At 39.2% G+C, this 12,662-nt stretch overlaps 1 protein-coding gene across 1 annotated transcript in view; it reads left to right on the forward strand.

The window, feature by feature from the left end:
* Window positions 1-7,332, forward strand: part of kcnn3 (potassium intermediate/small conductance calcium-activated channel, subfamily N, member 3) — a 62,624-nt gene extending 55,292 nt beyond the window's left edge. The window contains exons 8-10 of the mRNA XM_085423018.1: window positions 1,381-1,508; window positions 2,661-2,730; window positions 4,155-7,332. Of these exons, the coding sequence (XP_085279144.1) occupies window positions 1,381-1,508; window positions 2,661-2,730; window positions 4,155-4,574 (618 nt within the window). The 3' untranslated portion in view covers window positions 4,575-7,332. The remainder of the gene's footprint in view (window positions 1-1,380; window positions 1,509-2,660; window positions 2,731-4,154) is intronic.
* Window positions 7,333-12,662: the final 5,330 nt, after the last annotated feature.

Raw genomic sequence — 12,662 nt, forward strand, 5'->3', positions numbered from 1 at the left:
ATGCATACTGGAAGGTGATGCTTGCACATTCAAATTATGTCATTCCATGAATTTTAACATAAATGTGTTTTATTTTGTAGGGTTACTGTAAGTTTTGTTCTTGTGTGTTTTTTTTTTTTAATTAAGCAGAATAAAGGTTTTGGGGTTTTTTTTATCTTTACTGTCTTTACAAATGGTGGATAACGTGTCGAATTTGCTGAATCACGGGGGCCTTATATATTATCTATAGTTCGCTTGATGAGCTCTATTTGATTTGACTTCCTCTGTGTTATTGAAAACACATCTGCAAGGCCCACGGCCTCCTACTCTCTTCATCTGTAGCCAATAGTGTGTGCGTGTGTCTGCATGTGTGTATGTGTAGGCGTGTATGTGAGTGAGCAGTCCTTGACTGCAGTGGATGGGTGCTGATTAGCCAAGCTGCCGGGGTCTTTTGTGCTCCTCAGACGGGGGTATAATTGTTCTTTGTTCAATGCTCAGCATCTCTTTGAAGTCTCTCATTCAATTTATGTCCTTACAGATTCTCTCTCCCTTCTCTATGGTGTCCACCCTCGCTTTTTTCGATGGGTGTCAGACCCCTGTGTTGTAATTACATAGCAACCTATAAAATACATGAAACATACAGGAACAAGTATGGAGCCGCGAGAAAGTAGAAGAATCCCGATATTTATCTATAGAAAATGACCAGAAACTGACATTTCAAACAGGCATTTTATTAAATCAAAGAAATCTCCCATTCTGCTGGTCCAAACAAATGAAGTGAAGAAAAATAACCGTCTTGGAGTGGCTCGCCACAACTGAGCATCATTACATAGGCTAATGTTCCTCCTCTGTAGAGATGGGGAATGCCTTTGACAGCTAGTTTGAGTGCAGTGACTGTGCAGCGATTGTTGCTTTCAGTTGTTGTCATAATTAAACAGAAGATCACTGGTTTTAATACACTGCGATGGTGCTGCGCTGAATTACTTCAGCCAGCCAAGATAATGCAGCCCCATTTGAATAAGTCTAAGATATAATGTGGCATGTAGACAAACCAAGAGAAGAGAGAAGTGTGTGTGAGGGGGAGACTCCTGTTGGTTCTCATTGCCAATCTCCCTAAGGAGAGAGCTGTTTATGCACACATGAAAAGCATTGGCAGGCAAGCCGGTATGTGTAGAGAGAGAGGGAGCATGAGAGAGAGACAGAGAGAATGAGGGCAGCCTCTAAGAAGAGAATGATGGTTTAGTGTTTTTTTTTTCTTCTTTGCATAGATAATAGCAAAACCAGGGAAAAAAAGAGAAAGACGAGAGGGCTGGGCAAACCTGTTGCCAGTTTCAGTTGCCAAGGACCACCTGTTGCTAACAATAAGTGTGTATATGTGTGCTTATTCTTTTTTGGGAGCAGATAAAGAATGCAGCTGCTAACGTACTAAGAGAGACTTGGCTCATCTACAAACACACCAAGCTGATGAAGAAGATCGACCATTCGAGAGTCCGCAAACACCAGCGGAAGTTCCTCCAGGCTATACATCAGTGAGACCGCACCTCACACACAACTACATACACTCGCGCACGCAAGCACACCCGTGCACACGAGCACATGCGCATGACGGCGCTGCTGAGCTGATGAAGCCTTTGAAATCAGCTGTACTTTCTATCCACCCACAGGTTGAATCAACGCTGATCATCAGATAAAATGCATTAATCCCCGCACACACAAACACACACACACACACACACACACACGCATGATGTGATTCATCATCTACGAAAGGGCAGGTTCAATCCAGGCAAATACACTTGTGGGAATGGATAATCATGTGCATTGTGTGCTGTTAGAGACACTCCGATCACCCTGTCATCTCTCCCAAAAAGTGATGCTGCTGTTACAAGTGCTCAGAGTGTAATTCACACACATAAAGAAAAATATTTTTTGTATATCCTCCGTCCAGCATCTAAATGAAGGATCTCGTAAATGTTTCCTGATCCTTTGATCTTTAACGGTTCAACTTCAGGACAATTCAAAAGCCAGAGTCAAGAGACGTAAGGCTGTGTTAAATCTAACATTCAAAGGCTAATCCTTATTCATGTGGACTGTGGACTGGCTGTGTCAACACAGCAACCGGGCTGACTCGATGGGAATAGGGGTACATTCTGTGGTTAAAATCTGTTAGCATAACAGGAGACGGGCTCAGCTGGGGGTGCAGTCTCATAAAGTCAGCCTCACAGGGTTTGTTTTATGAAAACACAGGTTAGTTCACCAATTATTGTATAGTGCTTTGAGAGTCCAATAGGCTTTTAATTGGACTAAAATACAATGATTTTTTTTTATCAGATTTTTTGGTTTATTTCCCTCTAGGTCTTGTGCCCCAAAAGTTTTCCTTAATAATAATTATCTTTTAACTTTTAATGTTTCTTTTCCTGCATTCATTATATATATACAAATATATGTATTCTCTACTTCATGACAAGATTACTATGTTTCAGTCCACACTGTGCGCTTGCTGTTATTGTACATTCAAATCAAGGGACACACTGCAGGTAGAAATGAAGCTCAACTTGGCAAGGTGACCGCTCCAGAGTGGTGTTGTCTGAACCCTGAGGGATTAACTCTCTGGTCCAACCACAGCATATTTACCGGGTTTCCACCCTGTATGTGTGTTTTATGTGTGCATCTGTTTGCAGATTACGCAGCGTGAAAATGGAGCAGAGGAAACTCAGCGATCAGGCCAACACACTAGTGGATCTCTCAAAGGTGAGGCACACATCAGTGCTCTTCATTTTTGCATACAGGTTAGTCGCTCATACCTGACATGCTTTTGCTCCCCCCAAAAATTTTGCACAGCATTTCTCCGTTTCCATGCTGATCTGCCTGTTTCTGTGGCTTTGCGTCTCCTAGCAACCAGAAGAAGTATTAAAACAGGGATGACTGAGTGAGAGAGTGAGGAGGAAACGAGAGAAGGGATGGGAGTGCTCGTGTTTTTTCTGTTACTGTGTGGGTGTTTGAGTGAGAATGTAAGCGCACGTGTGTGTGTGTGTGTGTGTGTGTGTGTGTGTGTGTGTGTGTGTGTGTGTGTGTGTGTGTGTGTGTGTGTGTGTGTGTGTGTGTGTGTGTGTTCTTTCAGAGGAGCGATGCCTTTAGCACCAAATATTTTGCAATTTTGCAATCTCAGTCTCAATTGGCCACTTGTGCATTTACCATGGTTACAGAGACAGGGATGTGTAAGGCAGGGACATTCTGTTGGTTTCCTTTCATCCTCTCTCTTCTCGCTCTTTTTCTTTCTTCACAGTGTTATAAAGCCCGGTCTAGTGTGATTTCTAATCCCTCTTAGTTTTTTTTTTGTCATTTTTGCTTAGTCTTTCTCTTTCTGACACTTTACCTTATTCTGTAACCGTGGGTGACCAGTTGCGGTCTGTCCACAAACTGACTCACCTAAGTGTAAACATTTGCAGGGACAGGGGCAGGGCTGATGGGATTTAAAATACCCTCGTGAAGACAAAGACACTAGTTAAAATCGCATACAAAATATGTATGTATATGTATTGGCATATGTAATACACACAAAGTTAAAACAGCAGAAAAACATCACAATTAAAAAGTTTATTATTCATTTGGCATTGCATTGGTAGTTCTAGACAGACAGTCACTGCTCCAGATTTGTTAGTGGTTGCCCTGAACGGCCAGTTTTAAAGCTTTCTTACTAAGGTGGTTAAGCCGTGCTGAAGTGCTTCATTTACAACTGTGGGATTTCTTTGTATTGTCAGCAGGCTGTCAGTTGTGGAAACACTGAGGCATATTATTAAAATTTCACCTATTTTTACACCTCAGGCTGTTCATTTTTCATTAAAGTTTTTCAGAATGTACTTTTTATGCTAAAAGACGGGGAAAATGTTTCAAGCTGTTTTCTTTTTTTTACCTTTATGCAGTGGTTTTACTCATCCAGCACACTTCAGATCAAACTGGGCCGCATGTGACCCAGCTAAAATGAATTTGACATCCCTGCTCTACTTAGTGTCTCTCCTTATTCAATACCAACGTATTTTGTTTTTTTTAAAACAAGCTTTCATAGAGCGACTGTGTTATCTTCCTGTTTTTACGTGTTTGCAGTCTGTCTCCCTTCTTCAAAGTACGCCGTGTGCACTGACTCATCTCCCACTCTCCACTCTCTCCTTTCATAGATGCAGAGTGTCATGTATGAGCTCATGTCCGAGCTCAACGACCGCAGCGAGGACTTGGAGCGTCAGATGCTGTCCCTGGAGCAGCGGGTGGAGCAGCTCACGGCGGGCTTCAACGCCTTGCCCGCTCACCTGTCTGCAACCCTCAGCGCCCAGCATGCTGCCCTGGTTCACCTGCTCCGGGAGAGGGATGCAAGGGATGGTAGAGGAGGAGGAGGAGGTGCTGTGGTTCCACTGTCCCCTGCTGCTTCTTTAACCACTGCGCCAGCTTCAGTTTCTCCAGTCCAGGTCACAGCTCCTGCACCACCTTCAGCTCCGGTTTCTACTTTGGCGTTGGAGTCCCCTCTGTCGCCCCCACCCCTGAGCCCAGAGGGGAGCTTGGAGGCTAGCTCCAACCCCAACACGTGCACCTCTAGCTGCTGAGGACAGCTTTTTTTTTCTTTTCTTTTTTTTTCTTGGACCAGGAGAGGACAAATATGAGGAAAAATAGGGAGGAAGGACGAGGGCTGCGCTAGTCCTCACACTTCAGACTAAAGGAGAGAAATGGGAGATGAGAGAAATGTCTGGTGATCCTCGGAAACTAACGCTCCAAGAGGGAGGGAGGAAGACTATGAGGAGAAATAATGGGATTAAGATGGAGGGCCTGTATGAGTGATGAGACATGTTAGGGACTTTGGGGCGCTTTACTTGATGAGGGAAGGAGAAGAAAAATGGGGATAAAATGGAGACTCTAAAAGGTGTGAGGGGGAGGAAGGATGCCAAGAGGGTGAGAAATTGAGGTAGAGAGAATGAGGAGGACGAAAGAGAGAGGAGGAGAAATAACGAAGAATAATTATATGAACTCCTAAATGGAATCCACTCCAATTACTGAAGAATGCCTTTTATTATCTCTATCTCTCTCTCTTCTACGTCTCTCTTTCTCCCTCTCTTTCCTTCCCCCTTCCCAATCCCTCACTCCCGTCATCAGGAATTAATGACCATGACTTTTTATCCTTATGATGTATTTTCTATCTGAATGCTAATTGTGTATTAACGAGCATCCCTTTAACAAAAGGTTCGATCAATACGACCACGATTTAAAAAAATGAAAAATAAAAAAATAAATAACTAGTGGCATGCACCACACACACACACACACACACACACACACACACACACACACACACACACACACACACACACACACACACACACACACACACACACACATACACACACAAATCATGCCATCCACGCAATACGAGCTAACACAGCACAAACACAAATATACAGACTCTCACAAAGGCCCTATTTATGCTCACACATAGAAAATAATGCACTAGCCCACAAGATGATACTAAAAGCCAATACTGCCAAGCACATGATGCACTGTCAATCTCCATAGAGCACTGCCAAGCGATGTAGACACACTGTAAAAAATGTTCATCTTAACAATTTATCTTTTGTGGGTGTGAGCTGATGCAGTAGTTTAGACTTACGATGCGTAGTTGTGACATTTTAACTACTCAGCCGGGAGAATTGTAACCGTTCAGTGAACTACACAAATTATAGATCAAGCTGAAACAAGCTGATACAGAGGGACGTGAGTCATCATAATGTCTGTTTGTGATGATGAAGACAGTAGCTGATGGTAAAATAACCTAACACAACTACTACAGGACTTTATTACTGCATTTACAGAATTACAGATTGAAACGAACTGATGTTTAAAGTGTACTTTGCTGTGCTGAAATGAGACTGTGGTCTTGTTTCATTTCTGTGGACGTTTCGTATGACAGCAGCAGAAGGTGGACAATTAATAGTTGTATTAAGTGCATTAATACTGGGGCGGCTATTAGAAGAAAAATTAGCTTATTATACACATATTTTTTGTACTGGCATTTAAAAATGGTTGATTGATTTCTGAAGATACCCGTTAAAACAAACGCTGCAGAACTCTAAAGTTGGCTCTTTGCACAATCTTGATGCTCCACATTTAGTGCGAGTACTCGTTTAATGCCACTAAATTTGGGTGTTTTGACCCAAAGATCTACAGCAGATGCGGTTAGGTCCACAACTTGTTGTCTTTTTGTCTCTCCATGCCACCACAGTGGCTTAGAAATAAAACTAAAAACTAACTTTAAAAAAATGCATTAACTGTTTAAGAATTATCCACATTTGTATACACAGTCCCTCATTTTCAGAGGCTCAAAAGTATCTTGACAATTGACAAGCAGCTTCATAGCTAGGTGGGGCCTGTTGCCTTGTTATTTCATGACGTGATTCAAAGAGTGGAATTTCTATTTCATAGTTGTTCATGGTCATTCCAAGTGAGGGAGGTCGTCATTAGGCTTAAAAATTCAAAATAAGTCAATAAGTGTCAACTGCTGAGTGGCCATTCTTGAAAAGAAAGACAACAGAAAACAACTGAAATGGATGATGAAAGAATGGCTAAAAAACAACTTCACAGCATCTAACTGAGTCAAAAAAAAAAAACCTCTCACCAGGATGTACAGTAGGTGTATCACTGTCAAAGTCTACATCTGTAAGTTTGTAACTGTTAATCCAGAGGGTTTACAACAAGCTGCAAACCAGTGGTTACACTTAAGAACAAGTAGGTTAGATTATACTTCCTAAAAAAACATCTAGAAATTAATATTTAAATAAAGATGAGCCTGTGGCAGAATTATGGGAAGAAAGAAGGAAAGAGAAGGAAAGAGAGAAACACCTATTGATTTGAAGATAACACATTATCTGTCAGAAACAGTGGGAGAAGTGTTGGTGGAACCCCATCACTAGTGTTTACTGATGGCGTGACTAACAGAAGTGGCAGGATGAATTGTAAAGTGTACAGGGCTGTACTCAAAAAGACATGGAGTATTCGTCAATGACCAAGTTATTTTTGATTGATTGATTGATTGATTGAATCTTTATTTTGAACATGTTGAAAAAGTATATTAAAAAATAGAATTAAAAGAGACAAATGAACAAAGCAAACAAAAGGAAAACGAGCAACCACAACTCCAAATAACGTCCATGTTCAAAAAGGAGCAGGAAGAAGCATAAGCTTATTTAATCCCACCCCTTTTCCACTATCTAGTATCAATAGACTACAGAAATACCTCCTTGCAATTACATTATATGTTATGTGTAATTTTTTTTTTTTAATATATACACATATATGCTTCTATCTATCCATACATACGTATATACACACATACATATACACATTTTCAATAACCCCATTAACACCTGAAGGATACACAACCTACAATTTTATATATATATATATATATATATATATATATATATATATATATATATATATATATATACCCATACCAACAAACCCGTGCATGCGCACACACATGAAAATATTAGACAAGAACACCCTATCAAATCTCTACTTCCTCCCTGCACCCTGTAAAAACCATATCCTTAAACCGCTTTTTAAACTGCGCCATGCTTGGACATTGCTTCATATCTTTACTTAGTCTGTTCCACAGCTTCACTCCACACACAGAGATGCAAAAACTTTTTAATGTTGTACGGATACGAGGATGTTTTAAATTTAATTCCCCCCTCAAATTGTATCCCCATTCCCTTTTAGAAAACATTTTTAGAATATTGTCAGGAAGCAGGTTATTTATTGCTTTATATATAATTTGTGCTGTGAGAAAATGAACCAGATCTGTGAATTTTAGAATTTTTGATTTTAAGAATAGTGGATTTGTATGATCTCTGTAACCAGTTTTATGGATTATCCTTATGGCCCTTTTTTGTAACATAAAGATTGATGATAGCGAACATTTGTAAGTATTGCCCCAAACCTCTGCACAGTAATTCAAATACGGTGCAATCAGGGAACAATAGAGAATGTGGAGTGATTTGTGGTCCAGAATGTGTTTTACTTTACTCAAGATTGAGACACTTCTTGAAATTTTGTTATGTATATGATTTATATGAGACTTCCAGTTTAATTTATCATCTATAATCACACCAAGAAACTTATGTTCAAGTACTCTTTCAATTTCCACACCATCTACATGAATCTGCACTTGTGCATTTCTAAGGGAATTCCCAAATAAGATAATTTTAGTTTTACTTAGATTTAGCGATAGTTTGTTCCTGTTAAACCATTTTTTAATTTTGCACATTTCTGAAGTAATTGTATCCAGCAGCTCCTTTAGATTCCCCCCAGAACAAAAAATATTTGTGTCATCTGCAAATAATACTAATTTTAATATATCAGATGCCTTACAAATATCATTTATATAAATAATAAATAATTTTGGACCCAGTACAGCGCCTTGTGGAACACCACAAGCAATGTCCAAGCATGATGAGGAATGGACACCCAGCTTCACAAATTGTTTCCGGTCACTTAAATAATTTTTCACCCATTGCAGTACAACCCCCCTAATCCCATACCGTTCCAGTTTATTAATTAATATGTCATGATTGATTGTGTCGAATGCTTTCTTGAGATCCAGAAATACTGTTACTGTTATTCACCTGATCTCAGCCCAACGGAGCAGCTTTTCAGTTACTGAAGACAAAAACTGAATGCAGAGAGACCCACAAACAAGCAGCAACTGAAGGCAGCTCCAGTAAAAGCCTGGCATCTCAAGAGAGGAAACACAGCGTTTAGTGATGTCCAAGGCTGCAAAGGATTTTCATTCAAGTATTTAGAACACTCCTTACTTTTAAAATCATGTTAGTTTGTCCAATTAAAGTTTGAGCCTTTGAAAATGGGGGACTGTGTCTAAACAGTTAATGCAAAAACAGGAAAGCGCTGTGAGTCAAAGCTGAAAGTCTGCACTTCAATCACATCCTGATTACTTGGTTTAAAACTCACTGTGGAGGTGTACAGAGGCAAAATCACAAAAGTTGTCTCTTTATCCAACAAATTATGGGCCTAACTGCACTGAAAACAATGAAAACAATTTTAACAAATCCTTTACTTGACTAAAGTCAGACCGACCTACATGCAACTCTATAAATATTGTCTGTCATTGGCACTTGTTAAAATCCAGCAGTGATTTAGCTGTATTTCTCTAAGTTGTTTTTATTAGTTGATTTTTTTATGACCTTTCATAAAGGGAAGTAGATCTTGTACTTTACTGCCATTCTTTGTCAAACTTGTGGTCCGAAAAACAGCTCACTGTTATCATGAATGTATTCTGTGTGAAGAAATACACTCAAACTCGCTTGCTCAGTCACTTAAACTGCCACACAAACACAGGAACAGACACCCACACGCGCACGCACACGCACACACACACACACACACACACACACACACACACACACACACACACACACACACACACACACCTCGACAACCAAAGTGCTCTCTCTTAAATGGACTTCAATAAGAGGCAGGGAACGCTGCTGTCACTGGGGACAAAAGATAGCAGGAGGCGTTGCAGATATCTTGACAATATTGCTGAGGGAATAACTGTGAAAATCTCGGCATGGACTTGTTACAGTGCTGTACATGGACTGCTGTAACAGATGAAGGTGGACTAAGGATGAACACAAGGGAACACAAATAAACCTTACAAAGGATAAATGGCCATGAAGGAACAGATGTTCATGAAATAAATAAAATGAAAGACTGAGATATATCTGAGAGGAATTATAATGACGTGATGGGAAAAGAGACAAGCCTACCTTTACATTGGAGACAATATTGAAAACTATCTTTTAGCGACACGCTGTGGCCGGAATACTGAATTACATACGCTTGGAAAATTGTACAGTATGCTGTTAACGAAATATAGCTTTGTATTGCTTAGTCTTTTCTACCATTATGATTAAAAGCAGTTATAGCTGATATCTTACCTTATTAAACTATAGTATTCTTCTCATTCGTCATGACAATTATAATATATGTATTATCAATACGTTAAATAATCACGAACAAGGAAAGTGCCGTTTGAGGTTGAAATTATTTTGTAATTTTATTTTATCAGAGAGAATTAATAAAGTATATATCTATAACATTACAGCTTTCATGTTTAATGAGTCTAAGTTTTTATTTTATTTATTTTTTATCATTTATTTATTTCGTTTGTATGCTTTTTTCGGGTACTTCATATTCCTCGGGGATTCATGTAATTTTAAAACAGCTGTAAACACTAACTCACCCTGTAGAGATTATGTTTTGTTCAGTAATTTATTAAATATATAAATACTGTAGGAGTTTTAAGAATTGCTACCACGTTTTATTTATTTTTCTGTTGTCTTTGTATCTTTCACTGTCAAAAGGGGGAAAAAATCTCCCCCAACTTGGATTTCAGCGTTTCTCTCGCTCATTCTCGCGATGTTTGGAAACAACGTTGGACAGTAACTTCACGCTGTCTTTAAGCACAGGGGCACACCTCTGGGGGCAGTAGAGAGCTAGAAGTTTGTTTGTTTTATTAAAATGGGCTTTTTTTGTGGAAGCTTTACGCTAGCTAAGTCGTCCATTTGTTAAGTCCTTTAATTATATAAGTATTGATCGGCTAACTTCAGTATGGTAAGATGCTGCAAAATTAAGCTACTGTGAAGTACCCCATTATAACCAGGCACACTTTTTAGCAGTATATTTTGCTTTCTTGGGCTAGTTGAATACTGTTAGCTTGCCAAATTACGGTGACATTATCAGTCGTGTGTAAAAAATTATGTTTTTGATGTCACAATACAATATTAATATGATTAGAGGTGGCTTGTCTACTTAGAAAAGTACTCACTGTTATTAAAACATACCGGATTGGTACTGAAGACAAAATATGTACTGTGGCATAACGCAAAGTCATTCACTGGGTTTTAATAAAGTTAGTGGGCGTTGTGATATATGACTTTGAATATATGTGAATCCAATTCTAACTGAGAGGACAGTGTTTGGAAGAAAAACCAGAAAGAGACATGATGTATTAGTGGGTGGTGAGTGGGTGTGTAAACATTCAGTGTCCAGTCTTTTCCAGTGGCCAAGCCTCCCTCTATTCATTATTTCTGTGTGTGAAGCAGGTCCTCCTTTCTGCTTTACCAGTGTCCTCTATGCTGGCACCAACAGCATTATAAATGAATGTGGGATTCTGGTGAGGGTAAGTATAAACTGTTGTTTTATTTCTTTCTGTGGTTTAACCCAAGTAAAGTGCCACATTTAATATTGTCATCCAGGTAATAAGGGCTACAGCTGTAACCCTCATTCATTCGTACTTTTTTTTTTGCATTCAGCACGAATACATAATGGGTTGTGTCTTACTTTAGATTGAGTTACAATTAAAGTACACAGAAATGTTGTTCAATTTCAATTCAATAAAACTTTATTGATCCTGAAGGTTGACCCCGCAGGAAATTGGGTTATGTTGTATGTCGTACAACAGTATGTAGTATTACAGCCACATTGTAAATGTGCAGGTCAGAAGTTTTCATACATTCATCATGGGCATGAATGTTATGACAGTTTGAGGCTTTTAATGATTTACTTGAACATTTCTCTTTTCAAGGTGGAATGATTGTATAGCACACGTCTTTAATGACTTAAAAAAACAATCAAATGTTAGAGTTAAAAGTATGCATACGGACTTAAATACACCCTATTAATATTTGGTAAATTGTTCCTTAGGAAGTCTAAGGAGCTTGGAAAGAAAAGTGTCTGGACTTTAAATTGCTTGAAGACGTTTCACCTCTCATCTGAGAAGCTTCTTCAGTTCTGGGGTCAAATGGTGGAGAGTCCCAGATTTAAACTAGAACTGAAGAAGCTTCTCGGATGAGAGGTGAAACTTCAAGCAACTTAAAGAAGTCCAGACGCTTTTCTTTCCAAGCTCCTTAGACTACGATGACCTGGATGACTTACACCTCAATCAGATGCTTTTGGTAGCCATCAGCAAGCTTCTGGCATAATGCTGTCTGGATATTTGATCATTCTTCTTGACAGAATAGAACAGTGCATTTAAATTGGTTCATTTCCTGGTGCTGATCTGGCTTTTAAGCCTAGTCCACAAATTTTTAATAGCACTGAGGTTGGGGCTTTGGGAATGCCGTTCCAGATGCATTATGTTAGCCTTCTTGATCCACTCCAAAGCCAGTTTTGACATGTGTTTGGAATCAATGTCCTTTTGGAACAAACAGCTGTGTCCAAGTTTCATCTAGCTGTTGATTTAAGAGTTGAAGAATTTGGAGGTAGTCCTCCTCCATTTTGCTGTCAACTTTGAGCAGTGTACTATTATCATAAGGAACAAAGTAGCCCCAGAGCACGATGCTACCATCACCATGCTTCACCGTGCTTTTTAGATTTGAAAGCCTCACCATTCAGATCCATAAGGACAAAAAAACTAACAGACTAAGGAACAGCTTATATCCCTTAACCATCACTATGCTAAATGCTGCTAAATTAATATGATCCAATATAATCTTTGTGTATGATGTTTACAGTGTTACAACACAGTCTCATATTTACATGTTTACAACTGTATTTTACCACTGGTACAGTAATACTGGCAAATGGGGACTAGTGCAATATGAAATCAATTGTGTTTGTTG

This window comes from Rhamphochromis longiceps, linkage group LG11 (assembly GCF_057381845.1).
Source record: "Rhamphochromis longiceps isolate RC_006_pf linkage group LG11, R_longiceps_female_GT1.1, whole genome shotgun sequence".
Classification (NCBI taxonomy): Eukaryota; Metazoa; Chordata; class Actinopteri; order Cichliformes; family Cichlidae; genus Rhamphochromis; species Rhamphochromis longiceps.